Genomic DNA, 26308 nt, shown 5'->3' on the forward strand with positions numbered 1-26308 from the left:
GGGAAGAAGTGAGAAATAGTAGAGAGAAAAGTTATATTGCTATTAGAGGGAGAGGTGAGGAGAAGAGGCATAATAAAGCAAAGAAACGAGAAGAGCAGAAGAACGTCATTGCCCCCCCCATTTCAACCCAAATTACCTCAAAACAAAACACCAAATACAATGAAATAGCAAAAGGTTAATAAAAGGAAAAGAAATGATAAAATAGAAAACGGGAAAAGAAAAAAGTATACACATGTATATTGTATATACTTGAATCTATCAGCAAATACAGTCAGAACAATCAAAATATTAATAATGATAATTAATAATAAAAGGAAAAGATTAAAGAAAAATTCTTAATTAAAAATGTGTAAACTTTTCCGCTAAAGTAGCTGAAGTTGAGTATCTACATCCTATTCCAGACTGTCTGTCTTCCAGTCCTTTATTTTTTGGGCAGTGTGCCTCTTTGTGAGAGCCAATACTGGATGATGTTAAACCCAACCTCCTTTTTTGATCTTGTCTCTCCTCTTGCTGGAGAAGTTTGGAAGTATAGCTGGTTGAGATGGCTCTCAGCTTCTCTGTTCTCCAGGGAAGGGGGATGGAACTGGAACCTCCTATTGGGATTTTGGCTAGACATCTCAGATCACTGCTCTTCCTGGTTGGAAGTGGTGCACGGATCTATTTGGGAAGTTCTGGGTGCTGGGTTCGAGCTCTAAATGGAACTTTGGACTTTTATTTGGAGTAGGTATTTTCGAGTGATTAAATCCTTGCACATTTAGGGCTGGGTTGATGTTGATCTCAGCTGGGAATCTGGGTTTGTATAATACCCAAAGAGTTCTACTTTTAGGGTGGGGTTACAGACCTTTCTACATTCTACCACCTTCCTTCATTTAGTTTATAATAATCTTAAATAATGTTTTGTATTTCAACAGTTTACAAGAACTTCTGGATCAACAACACATATCTCAGTATTGTGATATTGAAGATGATGCAACTAATGTTGCGAGGCTCCTTGATGTTTTCTTTCCTGATTTTAAATTAATGAAAAGCAAGAAGGAAGGAAAGACAATGGCACTGCTGCGACCAGATCTTGTTCATGAAAGGAAAGGTAGGAAATAAAGCATAAACTGTTTAAGTACTTTTTAGAGGGATGAATATTAACTTGCTAATTTCTTAGTGATAATGAATAAAACATTTTTAAAAGAGTTTATGAACAATTTTTTTGAACTATGACTTGTCGGTTGATGTTACCATTGCAGTAATTATTATATAGGTGAGATAAGAAGCTTTCATGTTTGAAATGCCTCAGTTCAGTTTGGGTCAACCCTAATTAAGTGTGACTGGAGGGCTGGGAATGTAGCTTAGTGGGAGAATGCTCGCCAAGCACGTGGGAAGCTGCTTAGGATTCCATCCCTAGTGCGCGCTCACACGCACACACACCACACACACACACACACACACACACACGCACACCAAAGTTTGAACACCATGACTTGAAGAAAATATTTCACCAAGTCTTTTTCTTTATTTGTAAAATTCAGAAGATTAAAATGCAAACACATAAATAAAGTTCCCAGCATTTTAAGTACAAGTTATTTTTAACCACATTTTACAATCCCATAGCAGAGTAAATACCACAGGATAAGAAGAGGAAGTATAAATTAAAAATTCATTTGTAACTTTTTTCTTTTTTATTCTAATTTGTTATATATGACAGCAGAATGCATTACAATTTATATTACACATGTAGAGCACAATTTTTCATATCTCTGGTGGTATACAAAGTATATAACTAGTGTACAGAAACACAATTGATATTGATCTTTTATTCCCTGACTTGCTAAATTCAGTTCTAGGAGCTTTGATGATGTGGTCTTTATATAGAATGGGATTTCTTCCCCTCAGGTCCACTTACATTTTCAGGTATTTCTGGTGGGGTGGGAACTGAGACATGGGTACTGTGAAGTGCTCCCTGGCATCCTTAGCCTCCTGATACCAGATGCCAGGAACAGTCCTCAAAGCCCCAGGTATGACAACAAAATGTCTCCAGACAATGTCGAATGCTCCTCGGGGGACAGATCCTCTCTGATGGAGAACCATTGCTGTGGACAGCTGTGTCAGTGGCAATGCCATATACTTATCCCCTTGCTGTTCTGTAGGGCTTTTAGTCCCTCTGCTTGCCTCACTGGACCAGCCGAACTTCCTGTGTGCTGCTGGATAGGAGCCACCTGGTCCTTAAGGAGTCAGCTCTTACATTATGCATCAACTGCCCTCATCAGACTATGAAAATTTCAACCTTTTCCTCCTTTGGGGATAATTTTTTTTTTTAAATCTTGAATGGATGTTGTATTTGCTCAAGTATTTTTTTTTCTGTTTATTGATGTAATTGTGTGCTTTTTCTTAGGTTTAACACATTAATTTTTGAGTGTTGAACAGCCTTACATTCTCCAGATAAATGCCACTTGGTTGTTGGGTAGAGTCAGTTTTACATATGCTAATCATATCGCTAACTGAGGGCTTTAGTGTCACTATTCATAAGATAGATATGTGGTTCTCTTTAATGTCTTTATCTGGTTTTGGTGTCAGAGTAATGCAGGCCTCATAAAATGAGCTAAGAAGTAGTCACGCCTCTTCACTTACTGGAAGAAATAGTGTGGCATCAGCATTTTTATCTTCTTTAAATGTTTATTAAAATATACCAGTAAAATTATCTGGGCCTGGAGTTGTCTTTGTTTTGAAGGCTTGGTTTTGTTTTCATTTTTGCCTTTCTGCCCTTTTTAATTTTTTTTTAAATTATGTCCATATTATTTTTAGTAGACATTTTTTGGAACAGTTTTAGATTTGTAGAAAAGTTAACATAATGCAGTTCCCATAATTATGCCCACCCCCAATGTCTCCTGTTAACAACTTATATTTTTATTATACATTGTTACATTTAATCAACCCATGTGGTTACAATTTATTAACTTAAGTTTCAAAGATTACATTAAGGTTCCCTTTTTGCTGTGTACATTTTAAGGTGACACAAGGTCATGTGTCCCCACTACAGAATCATATAGAAGAAATTACTGCCTTAGAACTCCTATGTTCACCTACTGATCCCTTTTCCCTCTCAACCCCTGGCAATCACTAATCTATTTTCTATCTCAACAGTTTGTACTTTCCAGAATGTGAATACCTTTGGAATCATACAGTATATAGGCTCTTCCGATTGATTTCTTTCACTTAGCAATGTGCAGTTAGGGTTCCTTCAGGTCTTTTTGACAGCATGATAGCTCATTTTTTATTTATTTATTTATTTATTTATTTATTTATTTATTTATTTATTTAGTGTGTGTGTGTGTGTGTGTGTGTTTTGTATCTAACGTTCCTCTGTATGGCTGTAACAAAGTGTGTTTATCAAATTACTTATTAAGGGACAACTTGCCTGCTTCCACTTTTTGATGATCGTGAACAAAAGTGCCTTAGACATTCATGTGTGGGTTTTTGTGTAGAACAAGCTTTCAACTTCATTGGGTAAATAGCTAGGAGCATGATTATTGCATCATGTATAAAACTATGTTTAGCTTTGTAAGAAACTGCCAAAATGTGTTTTGCAGTAATTGTTCCATTTCCTTCCCCCTCATCAATGAGCAAAAGTTCCTATTGTTCTGCATCTTTGTCAGCATTTGATATTGTCAGTTTTTGGAGTTTATCTATATTATTAGGAACATAATAATATCTTATTGTTGTTTTTATTTACAATTCCCTAATATGAGGGAGCATCTTGACATATGAGGCCAAGCATCTTTTCATATGCTTACTGGTCATATCTGTATCTTCGCCAAAGAAGATAAAGATCTTGTTTTTGTTTGTTTGTTTGTTTGTTTGTTGTTTGGTATCAGGGCTTGAATGAAGGAACACTTATCCACCAAGCTGAGCCACATCCTCAGCCCTTTTTTGTGTTGTATTTAGAGACAGGGTCTCACTGAGTTGCTTAGTGTCTTGCTAAGTTGCTGAGGCTGGCTTTGAACTTGTGATCCTGCCTCAGCCTCCCGAGCTGCTGGGATTATGAAATACCTAGAAAAGAGGACATTGAGTGTTTGACCACAAAGAAATGATGAATGTGATGGACATGATAATTGCCCTATTTATTTCACAGGACCTTTTGTCCATATCCTAATTGTGATGTTTGTTTTGTTACTGAGTGGTAACTTTATTTTTATATTTTGAATACTAGTTCTTGATCATATATGTGGTTTACAAATATGTTCTGCGTTTTTGATTCTGTGACTTTTTGCTGTCTTGGCAGTTTTTATCTTCCAAAATGTCATATCATTGGAATCCTACAGTGTCTTTCACAGGAAAGTTTGTGTTTTTAATATAGTCCAACTTACTCTTTTTGGAACTTTTTTTTTTTTTTTTTTTTGTGTGTGTGTGTGTTGTATCTAAAAACTCATCACCAAATCCAAGATCCCCTAGATTTTCTTCTATGCTGTCTTCAACAAAATTCATAACTTTTGTTTTACATTTCAGTCTGTCATTCTTTTTGAGTTAATTTTTGAATAGAGTAAGATCTACCTCCAGATTGGATGTCTTAAATGTGGATATCTAATAGTCCCAGCTCTATTTATAGACAGACTACCCTTTTTCCATTTTTCACCTTTGCTCCTTTGTCACAAGTCAGGTAAGTATATAGTGTGGGTCTTTTTTCTGAACTTTCTATTCTGTTTCATTGATCTATGATTTCCATTTTAATTAATCTGTGGACTAAAAATGTACTTTGTATAATTTCTAGTCCTAAATTGTTAAGTGTATTTTATCACCAAGTATGCAGGGTATCTTGGTGAGTGTGTCATGTGAACTTAAGAAGAACATGTATTTTTGCTGTTATAGGATGAAGTGTTCTATAAATGTCAGTTGCATCAAGTTGATTGATGACTATCTCCTCACACATTTTTTTCCTTGCTCTATGATCATTTACTGATAGAGGAGCATTGAAGTCTCCAATTATAATATTGGGTTTATCTATTAATCTTGCAGTTTATCAATTTGGGCCTCATATGCTTATTGCTGTTTCGTGAGGTATATATACATTATGGATGGTTATGCCTTAGATAATTGACCCTTTTATTATCTCTAATAATTTTCTTTTGTCTGATTCATATAGCTGCTCAGCTTTATAGAAAATTAGTGTTAGTATGTATATATTGTTCTTTATCCCTTTACTTTAAAAATTATCTTTATATCTTTAAAATTATCTTTATATCTTTAAAATTATCTTTATATTTAAAGAGAGTTTCTTGTGAACCCATTTAAATATATATTTATTACCTTATTACCTTCTGAAAATCTCCTTTAAGTGACATATTAAGACCATTCACACTTAAAGTGAATATAAATAGAGTTGTATTAATATATGCCATATTTGTAGTTGTTTTCTATTTACTGCAATTATTTTTGTTTCTTTCTCTTCTATAAATCTTCTCTTTTTCTGCCTTCTCTGGTTTTAATTGAGCATTTTAAAATTCTGGTTCTCTCTTCTCTCAGCATGTTGCTGTGAACTGAATTGGGCATCCCTAATACCAAGTTTACATGTTTAAGTCTTGATCCCTTCTCCATGTGAATGTATTTGAATTGATTAATTGAGGCTGTAAAAAAAGGGTCTTTATAGAAAAGGAATAGATCAGCACTGTCTCCATAGCGAATCTTATCATTGTAAGGAGAGACATTGGAATTCTTGTATTTTTTCTGCTCACCCTCACTCCCAGCAAAATACCAGGATGCAGGTAAGCGGTAGCTCTCTCCATGCCAGGGAGGGAGGCCTCACCAGAAACCTGATTTTCTGGTACCGTTATCTTGGATTCCAGGTTCTAGAACTGTTCAAAAACAAATTTCTATTGTGGAATTAACCCAGTCTGTGGTATTTTATTAGAAAAACCCAAGCTGAATAATATACATATCAAATATACTTAATTAAAAATCTTGGTTGCCTTGTAGTTTTCAATATATATTTACAATTAATCTAAGTCCACTTTCAAATTACATGTACTTTCTGGATAATGCGGTTGCCTTATCACAGACAATTATCATAGAGTGTTCCCAATTCTTTCATACTGTCCCTTTGATCCTGGAGATGATTCATTTCACTTATCCATAAGCCATAATTGCCCGATATAGGACATTAATGCTAATATTACTTTCAGCAAGTAGCTATCTATTAACTAAGAGTGTGAAACACAAAATCTGTAATTTTCCCTTTACCTTTTCTTTCTTTGAAACTCATCCTTTCTAGTTTTTTTAAGGAAATTTTTATTATATTAATTTATATATGACAGTGGAATGCATTACAATTCTTATTACTCATATAGAGCACAATTTTTCATATCTCTAATTTATTCATTTATTCTAATTTGTTATACATAATAGCAGAATGCATTTCAATTCATAGTAAACATTTACAGCACAATTTTTCATTTCTCTGGTTGTACACAAAGTAGAGCCACACTATTCCATTCGTGTCTTCATACATGTATTTAATGATGTCCATCTCATTCTACCATCTTACCTACTCCTATTGCCCTTCCCTTTCATGCCCTTCCCTTTGCCCTATCTAAAATTCCTCCATTCCTCCCATGCTCCCCATCCCATCCCCATTATGGATCCGCATCCACATATCAAAGAAAACATTTGGTCTTTGTTTTTTGGGGATTGGCTTTCTTCAAGTAGCCTAATATTCTCCAACTCCATCCATTTACCCACAATCGCCATGTTTTTATTCTCTTTTAATTCTGAGTAATATTTCATTGTGTATATATACCACAGATTCTTTATCCATTCATCTTCTGAAGGGCATCTAGGTTGGTTTCACAATTTAGCTATTGTGAATTGAGCTGCTATAAACATTGATGTTACTGTGTCCCTGTAGTATGCTGTTTTTAAGTCCTTTGGGTATAAACCAAGGAGTGAGATAGCTGGGTCAAATGGTGTTTCCATTCTAAGTTTTCCAAGGAATCTCCATACTGCTTTCCATATTGGTTGCACCAATTTGTAGTCCCACCAGCAATGTATGAGTATGCCTTTTCCCTGACATTCTCGCCAACACTTATTGTTGTTTGTATTCTTTTTTAAAAAAAAATATATATATATATATTTTTAGTTGTCATTGGACCTTTATTTTATTTATTTACATGTGGTTCTGATAATCGAACCCAGTGCCTCACACATGTTAAGCAAGTGGTCTACCACTGAGCTACACCCCCAACCCTTGTTTGTATTCTTAATAGCTGCCATTCTAACTGGAGTAAGATGAAATCATAGTGTAGTTTTGAGTTGCATTTCTCTAATTGCTAGAGATGTTGAACATTTTTTCATATATTTGATGATTGATTGTATATCATCTTCTGAAAAGTGTCTGTTCAGTTCCTTGCCCCATTTCTTGATTGGGTCATTTGTATTTTTGGTGTTAAAATTTTTGAATTCTTTATATATCCTAGAGATTAGTACTCAATATGATGTGCATGTGGTAAAATTTGCTCCCATTCTGTAGGCTTTCTATTTACCTCACTGATTGTTTCTTTTGCCGAGAATAAACTTTTTAGTTTGAATCCATTCCATTTATTGATTCTTGATTTTATTTCTTGTGCTATAGGAGTCTGGTTTAAGAAGTTGAGGCCTAATCTGACATGATGAAGATTTGGGCCTTTTTTTTTTATTAGTCACAGGGTCTTTGGTTTAATCACTAGGTCCTTGATTGAGTTGAGTTTTGTGCATGGTGAAAGGGGCTTAATTTCATTTTGCTGCATATGGATTTCCAGTTTTCCCAGCACCATTTGTTGAAGAGACTATCTTTTCTCCAATATATGTTTTTGGCACCTTTGTCTAATATGAGATAACTGTTTTTATGTGGGTTTGTCTCTATGTCTTCTATTCTTTACCATTGGTCTACATATCTATTTTGGTGTCAATACCATACCATTATTGTTACTTCAGCTCTGTCTTATAATTTAAGGTCTGTTATTGTGATGCCTCCTGCTTCACTTTTCTTGCTAAGGTTTGCTTTTGATATTCTGAGTCTCTTATTTTCCCAAATGAATTTCATGACTGTCTTTTCTGTTTCTATGAAGGATGTCATTGGAACCTCAATAAGAATTGCATAAAATGTATATAGTGCTTTTGGTAGTATGGCCATTTTGACAATATTATATCTGCTTATCCTAGAACATGGGAGATCTTTATCTTTCCATTTTCTAAGGTCTTTTTTTAAAAATTTTTTTAGTGTTCTGTAGTTTTCACTGTAGAGGTCTTTCACCTCTTTTGTTTTGTTGACTCCTAAATATTTTATTTCCTTTAAGGCTATTGTGAATGGAGCAGTTTTCCTAATTTCTCTTTCAGTTGATTCATCACTGGTGTATAGGAACACAATTGATATATGTGTGTTCATTTTGTATCCTGCTACTACTTTGCTGAATTCATGTATGAGTTCTAGGAGTTCTCTGAAATTTTTGGGTCTTCTAAATATAGAATCATGTTGTCAGCAAATAGAGATAGTTTGAGTTCTTTTCCTATTTGTATACCTTTCATTGTTTCTTCTTAGTTTTGAAAGATACCTTCATGGGATAAAGAATTCCAGGTTGGTGGATTTTGGGTTTCAGGACTTTAAATACCTCATTCCACTGTGCTCTTACTTGTATTATCTCTGATGTGAAGTTCAGTGTAATTCTTAACCTGCTTTACTTACCTAACTTATAAGTAAGTGTTTTTTTTTGTTTTGTCTTTGTTTTGTTTATGTTTCCTTTGAGATTTTCTTTTTATTTTTGTTTTTCTTAAGTTTGAAAAAAAAGTTCATAAATACAAATGTTTTGATTTTTTTATCATGCTCAGTGTTCTATGAGCTCCCTGAATATATGGTTTGGTGTCTTTAATTTATTTTGAAAAGTTCTAAGTCATCATAATTTCAACGATTTCTTCTGGTTTTTTCCTTCTTTTTCCTGGAATTGCCATTATGTGTTTGCTACATCTTCAGAATTGCCCTTAGATAGTCTTCTCTTCTTTTCTTGTTTTATTTTTCCCCCATTCTTTTTTTCTCCTTTGCATTTCTGTTTGGCGAGTTTTCATTAATATATCCTCATTCTCACTGATTTATTTCCTTGGTTGTATCAGAAATTACTGGTGAGTCCTTTAAAAACATTCTTCTTTTCTATTATAGTGTTCTTTGTTTCATAGCATTTCCTTTTGATTCTTAGGGTTTCCATCTCTTTTGATTACATTGCTCATCTATGGGCATGTTTGCTTTTTCTTCTATAGCCCTAAACATACAAATCATAGTAATTTTGAATTCTCTGTCTGGCATTTCCAAAGTCTCTATTGCATCAGAGTTTGTTTTTTTCTCTTCATACTAAGCTTTTTAACAAATTTTTCTTTCTTTTCTTCTTTTCTTTTCCTTTTTTGTTGCATATTTTGGATTTTTGTTGTTGTTTTTGAAAGTCAGACATGATGGAACAGATAATGGGAATTGAGGCAATTAGGCTTTTATCATGAGGTTTTCTGTTAATCTGTTTAGGAGCTGGCCTGTGTTTAATGTTTTCTGTTGCTGTAGGTGCCAGAGGCTTCAGTTTCTTTTAGTTTAGTATCTATTTTTTTTGCTTTTTATTTTATTTATTTATTTTTCGTTTATAGATGACAGCAGAATGCATTACAATTCTTACAATTCTTATTACACATATAGAACACAATTTTTCATATCTCTGGTGGTATACAAAGTATATTCACACCAATTCATATCTTTATACATGTACTTTGCATATAATGTTTATTACATTCCACCATCATTTATAACCCCATGCCCCCTCCCTTCCCCACCTACCCCTGTGCCCTATCTAAAGTTTGTCTATTCCTCCCATGCTCCCTCTCCCTATCCCACTATGAATCAGCCTCCTTATATCAAATAAAACATTCAGCATTTGTTTTTTTTGGTTTGGCTAGCTTCACTTAGCATTATCTTCTCTAACTCCATCCATTTACCTGCAAATGCCATGATTTTATTCTCTTTTGTTGCTGAGTAATATTCCATTGTGTGTATATATGCCACATTTTTTATCCATTCATTTATTGAAGGGCATCTAGGTTGATTCCATAGTTTAGCTATTGTGAATTGTGCTGCTATAAACATGGAAGTGGCTGTTAGTTTAATATCTTGTCCCCAAACTCCATGTCATGTTTGGGTTTCTTGAAAGGACTCTTCTTTAGATGGAGTTTGTTTCTTATAACCCTCTCCATTGCAATCCACGTTATTTTACTGGTGTCCTGTTGATGTTCTGGTAAGGTGTTAGATGGAGAAGCACAGTATAATCTTATGATTACATCTAAGGTGGTAGCAGGCCTGAATACCTGGGCTGAGAAATTCAGAAGCAATACTTAGCCCTTGTAATTTTCCCCCTTATGTGACACAGGAAGCCTGGAGAGGGCTGCGGTAGTCTGGTTACCCGTTCCTTAGATCACATCAGGCTTTGGCAAAGGAATTTTCTGTAAAAACTTATTCTGAAGTCTATGAATGTATTTCAAAGTCATTATCCTTCTCCTGGGCGTGTTTTAAGATGTTTACTTTTTCCTTTGTCCAGAGTACCTACATGTACTACTCACCAGTTAGTCACTTTCCAGCCATCTCAGTTATCAGATCAACATTGTAGTGAGTACAGCACAGTAAGTACAGCACAATACTAGTAAATATACTAGTAAAATTTTACTAGTATATTTACTAGTATTGCTGTATGTATATACGTGGCTGTATAACCAATGTGATCCTGCAATCTGTACATGTGGAAAAATGAGAATTCATACCCCATTTGAATCAAATGTATGATATGTCAAGATCATTGTATTGTCATGGGCAACTAATAAAAAAAATAAAAAATAAAATAAAGTTACAGAAACAAAAAAAGGGCAAAATAGTCAACATTTGCATAACTTTTATAATTAGATATTGTTATAATCATACAATTTTTCATTAGTTATTGTTTATCTCTCACTGTGCCTAGTTTATTAATTAAGCTTTATCATATGTATAGAAAACAACATGGTACATATATGATTCAGTCCTATCCAAGATTTCAGGCATCCACTGAGAGTGTCAAAACCTATCTTCCAAGGATAAATGGGGACTAGTGTATTAACAAAAAATATAAAAATTCTTATGTCTTTGTCATTGTTTTTATCTCCTCTGGGACTACAGAAGCGCTTCTCTCCATTTTGAGCCTAGCTTTTCAGGATAATTGCCATTATAATTTAAAATCTCTTTTCTTCTAGTCAAAGAACCTAGAATGTAGCCTTTAAAAATATATTTCTACAATCTCTTAAATGCCGTGTTTATGCCACTTACAATAAATGTCATTTTTGATAACTTTTATTATTTTATTCTGGGTTTTTTTTCTGACTTTTTTAGGAATTTAATTACATTTTTTAGCACTCTATTATAATTTACCAATTGGCTTTTAAAATATCTACACTTTGAATATTTGTTTTAGTGATTGTTCTATGGATTACATACAATACAACTTTAAAACTACTTGGGGATAATATCTTACCACTTCAAATGAAATGTAGTAAATTTAAAACCATACATGTCATTTTACCTTTTTCCATCTATGGTAGTTGCCATGAATATCACATCTACATATATTGAATATTCCACCAAACTATGTTGCAATTTTTGCTTTTTTGCAGTGGAAATATTTTATAGAACTTAACACAGGGACATTTTTTATGTTCATCCAGATACTTACCCTTTCTTTCTTTCCCACCTTTTCTCCTCCCTTGTTTTGTATTGCTTGATGTCATTTCCCTTCTACCTGAAGAACTTGAGCATTTCTTTTCAAGAAGATCTGCTGACAACAGTTCTCTTTCATCTAAGAATGTCTTTATTTTACCTTCCCTCCTTAAGGATATTTGTACTGACATAGCATTCTAGGTTGACAATTTATTCTCTCCCAGCATGCTTAAAAATTCTGTGCTATTTCCTCTGGTCTCACTGGTTCTACTGAGAAATCCACAATCATTCGAAGCATGTAATGTGCTCCATCTTTTTGTTGTTTTTTAAGTTGGCCAAGATTGGATACTTTTAAGATCTTTTTCTTTGTTTCTGCTTTTCAGTAATTATACTACCATGCATCTGAGCATACTTTTCTTTGAGTTTGGGGTTCACTGAGCTTCTTGAATCTATAAATTATGTCTTTTGCAAAATTTGTTTTTTCCTCCTGTCATTGCTTATTCAAAGATTTTTTTTTTTCTGTGTCAAACTTTTCTTCACTCCATCTATGTTTCAAAAGATACACAATTTAGATTTTTTTGATGTCTCATAAGTTCCTGAGGCTTTGGTCACTTTTAATTGTTTTTTTTTCCTACATAGTTCTAATTGGATAATTTTTATTGAAAGTCCAAGTTAAGATTGACTCTTCTGTCATCTCCTTTTAGACATTTAGCCCATACAGTGAAATTCTTATTTAGTTGTTTTATGTTTAGTTCTCTTCATTTTGTTTGGCTCATTTCTACAGCTTTGATTTCTCTGATAAGAACTTATCTTTCAATCACTTTGAACTCACTTCATGGAACATATGCTGTAAGCGCTGCTTGAAGTTCTTAATCTGTGTGAATTCCAGCACATGTGTTCCCTGGGAACCGCTGTCTGTTGATTGAATTTTCACTGTAGAGTTGTTAAGATTTGTTTAATTCTTTATAGATGGCTTAATTTTGAATTGTATCCTGGTCCCTAGACATTTGGATGTTATGTAATTTGGACTCTGAGTCTTGCTAAGATCTTCTGGAGAATTTCGATTTCTTGTTTGTGTGGGTATTTGTTTTGGCACTAAACTAGCCAGGTTAGGTTCATAACTGCATATTCCAGTCTATTCTCTGTGGACTGTTGGCAGTGGCAGTTCTGTTCTCAAGTTTATGCAATGCTTTATGGACATTGTGCAAACTGTAGTGATCAGGACCCATCCCCCTCCCCACGTGGGAGTCTACCCTGAAGTTCACTTCTCAAGTTTTATTATGCACAGCTCATAGGTGGACCCATTACCTCAATAACAGATTTCTGGAATGATTTTCTCCAGCCCTGTTTTTTCTGGATCTTTATCATGAGTCCCCTGGCTGGAAATCTGGGCTTCAGTCTCCCTGTGCTGCTGTCTCATTTGGGCCACAAAGGCCTAAGAGTATGGGACCTCTGGAGCAGGGTTCTGGCTGAGGTCTGCCTCAGGGCAGGGCTGAGAGAGGAAAAAACAAGACCACCCTCAAAGTCTCCAATGCAGGCCCCACTCTCTGGTCTTTAGTCAAAAGAAAGGACTTTTGTATTTTCTTTTGTCCATAACCTCTGCATAGATTTAGGATTTGATCTTTCCTCGGTGTAGTCTGGGAAATATAGGAGAAAAGATCCCAGAAAACTCACCTTATATTGAATTTTCTTTGCTTTTTATTTCTCTCCCCAGTTTACCTGCAATTATTCAATTTTCAGTGACCTTAGATAGTTACTATATGCATTCAGTTCATATTTTTTAGTTATAATTAGTAGGACACATTTATTATCTTAGCTGGACTTTCTATACACTCTTATTTGAAATAATAAAGATTGGAGCTTGTTTTCTGATTTGAACAGTAAATAGTATTCGAAAAATCACAAGTGTTGACAAGGATATGGAGAAAAAGGAACCCTTGCAGACTGTTGGTGGGAATGTATATTAGTATAACTGTTACTGAAAACAGTATAGAAGTTCCTCAGAAACTGAAATCCCACTTCTGGGTATATATTCAGAGGAAGTGAAATCAGTATATGACAAAGAGATATCTGTAACTCCACGTTTTTTTGTAGCACTATTCAAAATAACCACGAAATGGAAACAATGTAAATGCCCATCAGTTGATGAATGGCTAAATAAAATGTGGTCCATAACAGAATGGAATACTGTTCAAACATAAAAAATAATTAAATCCTATCATTTGCAACAGCATGAATGGAACTGATGATGATTATGTAAGGTGTTAACAGGCCAGACATGGAAAGACAAGTACTGCAGGATCTCACTCATATATGGAATCTGAAAAAGTTGATCTCATAGGAATTGAAAGAAGAATGGTAGTTTCCAAAGACTGGGGAGAATTGGGCAGAGGGTTTGGATGAGGAAAGGTTGATTTATGGATTCTAAGTAAGTTATGGTTGGATAGAAATAAGAAGTTTTAGTGTGTGATTGCACAGTAAACTGTGAATAGAGATTATGTATTGTACATTTCAAAAGCTAGAAGAGAGAATTTTGATTGTTTGCACCATAAAGAAGTGATAAATGGAAGAGTTAGACAGGTTTGATATGAGGACACAATGTATACACATATTGAAACATCACATGGTACCCCAGAAATATGTACAATTTTTGTGTTTTTATGTATATGCTAAAATATTTAAGATGGATATTATTAATAAAGTGAATTAATTGAATTAAAAAAGAAAAATAAAAAGTCTCATTACAGTTTTTATATACCTCCCAGAAATGTCTAGTATTATTTTATGTACTTTAAACATAAATGTTTAAATGTTACATATAATATGATTATTATAGTCTTAATAGATTAGAAAGCTTTGCTTATACAATTTGCATCATGCTTTAGTCACTTAATAAAATTAAAAGGACATTTTCTGTATTATTAAGAAACCTTTATAGACTCTTTTGAGAAGTCATTTAAATGACCTTTTATTAACAATACTAAAATATCATTATTGAATAATGTTGGAAAAATAAATTTAAGAACAACCACAGTTTTCATTCTGCTTCCTTGCCATTTTGACATTTCGTTATTTCCTTTTAGGTTTTACATATTTTTATAGATACAGAGTTTACTATACTGCTTTTCTCAGTCTAGCATATCTTTAACATTTATTCATGTCTTTATTCTTTTAAAATAAGATTTCATCTTTGCACTGCTATAAGATTCTATGTATTTCAAGTTCTTTAATAACCATTTCCTATTACTTGACATTTAAGTTTTGTTTTCACATTTTTACTTTTAGAATTAATTCTATAATGAGTGTATCTGTAAATGTTTTTGCGCTATTATGGTTTGGATATGAAGTGTCCCCAAAGGCTCCCATGTTCATGCAGAATGCTCAGGGGTAATATGATTAGATTGTTAGAGCTGTTACCTAAACATTCCATCCCAGTTTGAATGGACTAGGTGTTACCTGTAGGCCAGTGAGGGTTGGGGGGAGGAAGTAAGTCACTGGGAGTATGCCTGGGAGGGTGCATCTTACTGTGGTCCCCTCTATTCCCCCCGACACCCTCTCTGCTTTCTGGCTATCATGAGCATAGCAGCTTCTCTCCTCCTTGCTGTTCCACCATGATGTTCTGCCTCATCTTGGGCTCAGAGTAATAGACTTGGCCAAGTATGGACTAAACCTCTGAAACCACGAGCTAAAATATACTCATCTTTTTCTAAGTTGTTCTTGTCAGGTATTTTGGACACAGGAACAAAAAGATGACTAAAACACTGCCTCTAATCTCTTCCCAGAGGGAGATTTCTGGGTGAATACAACCATTTATGAAAGCCTTTGTATATAATGTTACCTTGCTTTCCGAAAGTGTGTTGCTCGTTTACTATTCTTTCCTCAAAGATACTGAGAGTATCTGTCTTATCATGATCTTGTTAACATTATGCAATTTTATCTTCAAAATTATTAAAAATTTAATTAGAAAATTGAATTGCCTTGCTTAAATATGTGTATCTTGATTAAAAATGAAATCAGACATCTTTCCATGTAATTTAAAATCATTTTTATATGTGTTTGCTAATAATGTTTCTCATAGTTTTGAACAAGTTTTTAAAAAATATATGTATATTAAGTGTACTTATCTTGCTATTTTTAGTATGTTTAATATTTCACTTTAATTTTTCATTTAAATTTAAAAATTTATTTACTTAAACTTGTCTAGTCTTCATTGCTCTATTTTTTATAATCATTTTTATGATATATGTTTTGAAATACAATTTACATTTCACACAATTCATCCATTTCAAAATCTATTTTTGTTTGCTTGCTTAGTTTTTATTTAGGCAGCATCTTACTGTATTGTTTAGGCTAGGACCTCAAGCTCTCTATCCTTTCACTTAATACTCCCATGTAGTAGAGATCACAGGTGTGTGATCTACACCCAGTTCCTAAAGTTCTAATTTTTTATGCTTACAAAATCTTTGCTCATTCATTTGTTAATATATGTCAAATATAGTTGTCTGTTGTTATCTTGAGGGGATTGACTTCAGGACCTCCCATAGATATCAACACCCATGGGTACTTGAGTTCATTATATAAAATGGTATATTTGCACGTAACCTAAGCACACCCTCTACTATACTTTAAATTATCTGTAGATGACTTCTAATACCTAACACAACATAAATGCTAGGTAAATAGTTGTTATATTGTATTGTTTAAGGAATAATGACAAGAAAAAAATGTGTATACGTATTCAGTACAAACTCAGCCATCATAGACCTAGATGCTTTCTGGACTTGTGGTTGGTTAAATCCACAGATATGAAATCTGTAGCGATGGGGCCAACTATACTTGCCATTTGGCCAAAAGTGCTGACTTAGGTATTAGAAATATGCTAATAAGGGGCTGGGGATGTGGCTCAAGGGGTAGCGTGCTCGCCTGGCATGCGTAAGGCACTGGGTCGCCTGGCATGCGAGAGGCACTGGGTTCGATCCTCAGCACCACATAAAAATAAAATTAGATGGGGTAGAGAGAGAAGATGGGAGGGGAGGGGAGGGGGGATACTAGAGGATAGGAAAGATAGCAGAATACAACAGTCACTAGTATGGCAATATGTAAAAACGTGGATGTGTAACAGATGTGATTCTGCAATCTGTATATGGGGTAAAAATGGGAGTTCATAACCCACTTGAATCAAATGTATGAAATATGATATGTCAAGAGCTTTGTAATGTTTTGAACAACCAATAAAAAATTTAAAAAAATTAAAAATAAAAATAAAAAAATGCTTTAAAAAAATAAAGATATGTCAAGGAACCCAGCATTAAAAAAAGAAAGAAATATGCTAATAAAAGTTGCTACACATGGTGAGATCATTGCTGTGGTAGTCATTACCAGTATTCTGCCCACCCCATCTCTTGCAGTCTGGGGAAATGGAAGATTGCATTCTTCAGTCCTTTACATTTGAATAGTGACACGTGATTAGTTTTAGCCAATTAACTATAAGAGGAAGTGCTAACTGTCACTTGTGGGCTAAGGCTATAAAACATCTATATTACAAGTAATATTGCATCTCTCTCTCTAAGTATATAATATCTCTCTAAGTATATAATATCTCTCTCTGGTGGTTACCAAGAAAGACTTGCATTCCTATTGATGACAGTGTAAATGATGAGTAAATGATGAGCACAGCCCCTCTGCAGCTTTAATATGGATATGGGACAAAGGGAGTAAGTATTGTATTACATCATTCGGATTTTAGGTTTAATTTGCATAAAATTTATCCTAACTAATACAAAAGTCTGCTATAAAAGACCCTAGGTAAACAGGCTGTCACAGTAGAATGTGGCAAGGACTATAAGACATGGCACTTAGTGTGAGTATAGGATGAGTATGGCTTAGCCAAGGAAAGTGAAGGGGTCATGCAGCTTCTTAGAGGAAGCATTGCTCATGCTAAGATTGAAAAGCCCAATCAGAGTTAGGTAGAAAGAGGAAAACCTAGAGCAGTTTCAATGGAGTACTTGCAAAAGAAGTTAGACTACAGACTGAGGTGAGAGATTATAGTCAATGAAATAAGAACAGTCTGTAGGTAAAGAAGTGATATTTGACAGATTCAATATACTTTATTTGATGTTGGGAAGATCTGATTATAGACAAAAGCTTATAGGAAAGAACCAACTAGTAGAAATGGGACAGTTGAAGATATAAGAAACAAAGGGAAGGCAAGGACAGACCTAGACCAATGAGAGCCAGGCAGAAGCATTTTTTATAGCTGACATGCAGGGTTGGCCTTAGAGAGGAAAGACACTGACCTTTTATATAGCAAGAGGAAAGGAGGGCCAGAGAGAAACAGATTTGTGCGTTTGGTGTCAGGAATATGGAGTTTTAATCTACCTATACCTTGTTTCTCTATAAAGGAAGAAGCACTGTGATTGAGGGAGGGGAAGACACCCGTTATATATATTATCTACTAAAGGCCAGGCCCATTTTCTTGTTCTATCTGTGATTCCCACTTTGCCAAGGACTCTACACCCGCAAATGCCCCTCTTTCTATTGCAACATTACTTTCACCTTCAAGTTTGAGTTTTTCCTCTTAATACATTGACATGCTCCGATATGTTAATAAACAAGTTTAATGAAATAAAAATAAAACCAGAAAACTTCATCGTATTCCAATGCACCCTAGATGAGATCTTGTTTCTCTGCCCCCCGGCAAGGGTCAGCTTTTCAAGGGATTATCTATACTCATGGAATTGACTCATGCTCTTCTGTACCTCCTCCAATTTTGCTTCTTCTAGACTAGCCTAGTCAAACTCACCAGTGACCTCCAGATTGCCAAATCCAAGTTTCAAATGGTCCTTTATTCTCTGCTCTCCAGGGTATAGAGCAGTTTCTGTGCCCAAAGTGGTCTCCTGGGTTTGTATGGCCATAGACCTCCTGAGGCCTGTTCTGGACAACAAACACATCTTTCCATCCTCCTAAACAAATGAATTCACCCTCTACCAAGTACATTAAATCTCGCCTTATACTCTTAATAGTTTTCCAAAGAATTTTTGCTCAAACAAATAGAATTTTCTTTTATGAAGAATTTTGGTGACCTAATATAATAACATCGTAACCATGATACACAAATCTTACTGACGCTTAAAGATATTGTGAAGATAATAAAGAGGGGGTAACAAAACTTAGAACTGATTATTAGATATCAATCTCCCACTGATCCATTGCTTGATTGTAGCCCCCATTTTTATAATTTCTGGTTTATGTATATTTCCCATTTGGTAATAAGAGACAACTCATTCTTTTTCAATAATGTTTTAGTTATTATTGAGAATATATGGTTTTGATTCACTTCAAGAAATTCCAAAACCAAGTCCATGTGGATTATTTAACTTAGGCAAAACAAATATTTTCATCATATTCTTATTTAAAAAAATGTAATATACTTCTATTTGGTTCATTCAGTATATTTTTATTTGAATATGATAGTTTTCTTTTTATAGTTCTTATCTTCTTTTTATTGGAATACAGTACTAAATTAGATGCAAATTACTTTGCTTCAAAATATGCGGTCAGTCATTTGTAGTTTTTTATGCACAGATATTTCTTTCTAAGGGTCATTCCTCATTTTTTTTTCCCCTGACATTAAGAATTAAGCCTGAGAACAAGGCCAAAAAGAGTGCATCCTGACATATGTTACTCCTTCCTGCTAGACTGGAAATAAAGTTTTAAAAAAATCCTAGAACTAACCAAGCAATTGTAAGAAAAGAGTAAAACAAGCAAAGAACCAGGCACATTAAAGCAGTTTAAGTCATAATTTGCTTCAGAACTATAGATAATAAAAATATGAATGTTTATATAATTCTTAAAATTCAAAAAGATGGAATTATATTAATTCTTGGAGGAGATTGTTGTGGGTTTTTTTTCCATTACTGTGTTTTTAAAAAGATTTCTCATGTGAGGGTACCCCATGTCAACAGTTTAAAATGTGACAACTAATCTGCAAGTAGTTAGCATATTGTGGCTTCTTATAATGACTTGTGATAAAGGCTGAGGGAAAGCATTCAGGGAAGGTGAATCTTTTTTTTTTTTAATTTATTTTGATATATATATATATATATATATATATATATATATATATAGGAAAGAGTATATTTTGACATATTACACATACATGGAGTATAACTTATTTTAATTAGAATTCCATTTTTGTGGTTGTACATGATGTGGAGTTTCATGGGTCATATATTCAGATATGAACATAGAGAAGTTATGTCCAATTCATTCTGATCCAGGAAGGTAAATCCTAATAAGGCTAATGAAACTAGCCAGTGGATTGACTGTCCTTCAGATGCTTTCCCTACTTTCTTCTCTTTGAACTGGATGATCCTAAAATAATTACAAGCCAGGCACCATGCTTTCTGGGCTCTGAGTCCATCTTTGTACTTTCTACTTCTTTGCTGCAAGAAGGTCTCCATAGTTCCAAGCATCACGTCCTCAAATATAGAAAAGCAGGCAGCAGAAGGTAGAGCAAGGTAGAGAGATTTTCCCTGGGTGCCCTCTCAGAAGCATCCCAGCACATTCTCTGATATGTGATTGATCATGTATGGATCACATTGCCATAGGGAAATGAATATTTTAGTGGAAGCAGGCAAGAGAGGAGTTTGATAAATCCATTTGGCTATTTAGCAAACTTGTTTATCCTCAAGTGAGCAAATAAAAGTAAGAGCTACTCAATACAAAAATAAAAAAAAACTAAAAACTATTTAACTGCTTAGAAAATTGAGTTGGTTGAGTAGTTGGGTAGTAACCCAAATACCGTACACACACACAAATGTTCATGTACAGCATAAGAAAATAGGAAGATACCTCTGTGTATGTGTGTGTATATATAATTCCTATCTGGTGAAGAAGTTGGAAACAATATTATAATTTGGAATGTTAAGAAGTATCATTCAGGAGCCCAGGCAGGCCCAGATTAGCTATGCCTATCTGATATTTGCAGAGCCCAGGCAGGCCCATTACAGACTTGTGGACCCTTGTGGAGACCAGGCAGGTCCAGGCACAGGACTTCCCACCATGCCAAGGACCATGCCCACACACCACAGTGCTACATCTCCAAACAGGCCACCTAAAGCCATCGTTTGGCCTCCCCTTTCAGCCCCATCTCTAAAAGTATTCACTGACATCTTGGGACACCTTCTACACCATCTCAGGTTACCCCCACTGCTGCAACCACCATCTTTAGTTGTAACAGCTCCTATCTTCAGACACTGGCAGGGGACTGGAAGCCCAACACCAAGGTACTCACAGGTTTGATGCTGCCCCACCACCAAGAACAAGAATGGCCGCTTCCATCTAGGGACAACAGCCAGGACCCAGAAGATCATCATCAAGGTCCCTGCAGGCTTGGTTATACCAGAGGTATCCTGCTGGGTGTGCTAATAGCCACCATCTTGTTACGAGGCAGGAGAGAGCCTTGCACTGGGTCACTTTTTTCTCTCTTTTCTCCTGTTAACAGCTAACTTCTTTTGATTCATCTTTTACTCTTCCTATGATCTGATACCTCTACATGTCTATCTTCTACTCTCATAAACTATCCACACTATCATAAACATCATACCCTACACCCACCCCTGTTTCTCTCTTTGTCCACCATTAGAATCAGTAGAAGCTTTTTCAAACCTACTGTTTATGTTGCATATAAAAATTGAACACATTCCTATTTATTGTGACAAAAATATAATTGTCTAAATAGGAACTCTTTGGTTTAAGGCTGTATATTGTTTGCATTGGGTGCTGTTAATATGGATCTCACTCTTAATGGTGAAACATTGCTAACCTGCAGGGACACTATAAGATTATAGGGTAGAAACTGTAATACCTAGGATCTGTACTGCTAGAAGGGAAGACTCACAGAAAGAATGAAAAGACAAAAGAAGGAAGTGCCTCAAACAAACCAAGATGATACAATAATAGAATAAATTAACAGTACAGTAGATGAAATGTCAGAGTCAGAGAAGGAGTTCAGAATGTACATAATTAAAATAATCTGCAAATCAAACAATGACATAAGAGAGCAAATATAGGCAACAATTGATCACTCGAACAAAGGGATAAAAGAGAACATACAGGTAGCAAAAGATTACTTCAAGAAAGAGATAGAGATTCTGAAAAATTAAAATTAAAAAAACCAGAAATAATTGAAACAAAGGAAACAAACAAAAAAACTCAATAGAAAACATCAACAACAGAATAGATCACTTGGAAGAAAGAACCTCAGAAAATGAAGACAAAATATACACTCTTGAAAATATAGTTGACCACACAGTGAAGATGGTAAGAAACCATGAACAGAACCTCAAAGAATTGTGGGGTAACACCAAAATACCAAATCTAAGATTTTTCAGGAAAGAGGAATGCAAAGAGATACAAATGAAAGGAATGCACAATCTCTTCAATGAAATAATATCAGAAACTTTCCCAAATATGAAGAATGATTGGAAACCCAAATACAAGAGACCTACAGGACACCAAATGTATAAAATTACAACAGCTCTACACCAAGGCACATTATAATGAAAATGCCAGCATACAGAATAAGGATAGAATTTTAAATACTGCAAGAGAAAAGTTTCAGATTACATATAGGGGGAGGGGAAACCAATCCAGATCTCAGGAGATTTCTCAATTCAGACCCTCAAACCTAGGAGATCCTGAAAGAAAATGGATGCCAACTAAGAATCTTATATCCAGCAAAATTAAGCTTCAGATTTGATGACTAAATAGAAACCTTCCATAATAAACAAATTTTGAATGCATCAGTGGTGAATCCTCAGAAAGATAAATTAGGAAAACTACCCCATTCACAATAGCCTAAAAAAGTAAAATAAAAAAGTACTTGAGAATCAATCTAACAAAAGGGGTAAGAGATTTACACAATGAAAACTACAGAACACTAAAGAAGATGGAAAGATCTCCCATGTTCTTGATAGGCAGAATTAAAATTGTCAAAATGGCCATACTACCAAAAACATTATACAGATTTAATGCAATTCCAATTAAAATTCCAACAAAATTCCTCATAGAAATAGAAAAAGCAATTATGAAATTCATTTGAGAAAATAAGAAGCCCAGAATAGCCAAAACATTCCTTAGCAAGAAGAGTGAAGCAGGAGGCATCACAATACTAGAACTTAAACTGTCCTCCAGAGCTATAGTAACAAAAATGGCATGGTATTGCCACCAAAATAGACATGAAGACCAATGATACAGAATAGAACACACTGAGACAAACCCTCATAAATATAGTTATATTATACTAGACAAGACACCGAAAACATACATTGGCAAATGGTGCTGGGAAAACTGGAAATTCATATGCAGCAGAATGATATTGAACCCCTATACCTCACCTTGCACAAAACTCCACTCAAAGTGGATCAAGGACCTAGGAATTAGATCAGACACCCTGCACCTAATAGAAGAAAAAGTGGGCCTAAATCTTCATCATGTTGAATTAGGTTCTGACTTCCTTAGCCAGACTCCTAAAGTGCAAGAAATAAAATCAAGAATTAATAAATGTGGTGGATTCAAACTAAATAGCTTCTTCTCAGCAAAAGAAGCAATTAATGAAGTGAAGAGAGAACCTACAGAACGGGAGCACATTTTTACCACACACACATCAGATAGAGCACTAATCTCAGGATATATAAAGAATTCAAAAACTTAACAACAACAACAAAAAAAAAAAAAAAAACAACAAATAAATGGGCTAAGGAATTGAACAGATACTTCTCAGAAGAAGATATGCAATCTTTCAACAAATATATGAAAAAAGTGTTCAATTTCTCTAATAATTAGAGAAATGCAAATCAAAACTACTCTAAGATTTCATCTCACTCCAGTAAGAATGGCAATTATCAAGAATATAAGCAATAATAAATGTTGGTGAGGATGTGAAGAAAAAGGTACAGTCATACATTGCTAGTGGGACTGCTAATTGGTGTAACCCATATGGAAAAAGAGTATGGAGATTCCTTGGAAAACTTAAAATGGAACCACCATTTGACCCAGCTATTCCACTCCTAGGTCTGTACCCAAAGGACTTAAAATCAGCATACTATACTGACATAATCACATCAAGGTTCAATAGAAGCTCAGTTCATAATAGCTAAACTGTGGAACCAACCTCGATGTCCTTCAACAGATGAATGGATAAAGAAATGGTGGTATATATACACAAAGGAATATTACTCAGAACTAAAAGAGAATAAAATTATGGCATTTGCAGGTAAATGGATGGATTTGGAGAATATCATTCTAAACTAAGTAAGCCAATTCCAAAAAACCAAAGGCCAAATGTTCTCTCTGATAAGCTAATCTATAATGGAGTGTGTGTGTTTGTGTGTGTGTGTGTGTGTGTGTGTGTAGTGTGGGGAGAATGAAGGAACTTTGATTGCACAAAGATAAGGGAGGGAAAGGCAGGGGGAATGGGGGCAGGAAAGATGGTGGAATGAGATGAACATCATTACCCTTGGTACATGTATGGTTGCACATGTGGTGCAACTCTACATCATGTACAAGCAGAGAAATGAAAAGTTGTGTTCCATTTGTGTACAATGAATCAAAATGCTGTCATGTATAACTAATTAGAACAAATAAAATTTTTTTAGAAAAGAAGCATCATTCACCTGAAATTGAAACCTAAGAAGTTATTTTTGTGAACTTTTATATTTCCTTTGAGAAGGAAATATATTATTTGCCCTCACGATATTCTATTATGTGTTGTTCCTATGACTAGTAACTTAGCAGGTTGAAACATATTATGTGATTACTTTTATTTAGATGAGGTTTTGGATGTTATTGAAGCTGAAGGCTTTAAAATACTGTTTCAAAGACAAATAGAATTGTCAAAAGAAGAAGCTCAAATGCTGTGTCAGGAATATGAAAATGAAGACTACTATGACAAACTTACAGAAAATATGATGAGGTAAAGTAGAATCCATGTTTATAAAAATATGTGACTTATTTTTAAGTCATTTAAGCCTTCTCTTAACCCTTCTTTCTATTCTCTTTGCAAACATGCTCTGAGTCTACTTTTTTTGAAAATACTTACACTATCCCAGTTTTCTGCTCAGCTCCTTGTCTTCTCTGGTTTTCCTGGGATTTTACTAGAGCATTGAGATGTTACTGGCATCTAGTTGAACTGACACCAGAAATTCAGGTACAAACAGAGCACTGGCTCTTGAGTTAGTCTGAATTGACTGTTGGTCTGGGTTTCTTAGTCCTACAGATCAGTAGTCCTGGGAAATGAATTGTATGCTAGAAAATTTTGAGATACCTAGAAGAGTAACTGAAATAGCAGCAGAAGCAGATATACAGCAAGGGTACATGAGCCAGCAGGAGCACAGGAGCCTCAAAAGAACTGCTCCCAAAGAACCACAGGTCTTCTCTTCATTTTCTTTCTCTGCTTACCTTTTTAAAACATGCTCTTGAAAGGCTATCAATAGGGCCGGGGTTGTGGCTCAGCAACAGAGCGCTTGCTTTGCATGTGTGAGACCCTGGGTTCTATCCTCAGCACCACATAAAAATAAATAAATAAAATACAATATTGTGTCCAACTACAACTAAAAAAATAAATATTTGAAAAAAAAGAAAGGGTATCAATAGAAATTCAGACACTTCAAGAATTATTTTGACTTGTTTTTAGTCTGTTTAACAACATATATTTGTATTATATACATGTCGTTGGACACTGAACCACACTTTATTTAATTGTTGTTTCTTTTCTAACAGTGGTCCATCTCTTCTCCTTGTTTTATTGAGAGAAAATGGTTTACAATACTGGAAAAAGCTACTGGGACCAACAAATGTTAACGAAGTCAATGAAGATTTTCCAGAGAGGTAGGATTCATATCATGGGTTCCTTAGATTTTTTTTCATGGGTCCATTTGATTTCATTTTAGTGTAGGGTAAAGGAACAGATTTGGTGAAAAGAAGCTTCTCAGAAAACCTTCTATTCCTTAAGAAGTAGTAAACAGATTATGATGGATGTCCTATCCAAAACCAGCTCTGTTTTTGACAGCTGTTTTAGCTGCTGTGACCCAAAGACCTGACAAGAACAATTAGAAGAATAAAAGTTTGTTTTGGGGGTGACAGTTTCAGACATCTTAGTTCATAGATGGCTGACTCAATTTTTCAGGCTTGAGGAAGTGAGGTAGAACATCATGGCAGAAGGGTGTGGAGGAGAAAAGCCCCTGGGAACATGGCACCAGGAAAAAGGGGAGGGGGGGGTTTCCTCAAGAGGACAAAATATAAACCCCAAAGGCATGTCCCCAGTGACCTACCTCCAGTCACACCCTACCTGCCTACAGTGACCAGTCAGTTAATTCCTATCATGAGATTAATGTACTGATTAGACTGAAGATCTTATAAACCTCCTTACATTGTCATACACATGAGCTTTTGTGGAACACCTAATATCAAAATCATAACACATTATCCCTGGCTCCTCAAAGCTCATGATCATCACACAATGCAAAATTTATTTAGTCCATTTTCAAGGTTCCCCATATTCTCAACTGTTCCAGAATCACTCAA

At 34.8% G+C, this 26308-nt stretch overlaps 1 protein-coding gene across 1 annotated transcript in view; it reads left to right on the forward strand.

Annotated features, from left to right (window-relative positions):
• Nme8 (NME/NM23 family member 8) overlaps window positions 1-26308 on the forward strand; it is a 69411-nt gene that overhangs the window by 24698 nt on the left and 18405 nt on the right. The window contains exons 10-12 of the mRNA XM_027939719.2: window positions 912-1087; window positions 24554-24698; window positions 25505-25612. Of these exons, the coding sequence (XP_027795520.2) occupies window positions 912-1087; window positions 24554-24698; window positions 25505-25612 (429 nt within the window). The remainder of the gene's footprint in view (window positions 1-911; window positions 1088-24553; window positions 24699-25504; window positions 25613-26308) is intronic.

Source organism: Marmota flaviventris, chromosome 1, assembly GCF_047511675.1.
Source record: "Marmota flaviventris isolate mMarFla1 chromosome 1, mMarFla1.hap1, whole genome shotgun sequence".
In the NCBI taxonomy this organism is placed as follows: domain Eukaryota; kingdom Metazoa; phylum Chordata; class Mammalia; order Rodentia; family Sciuridae; genus Marmota; species Marmota flaviventris.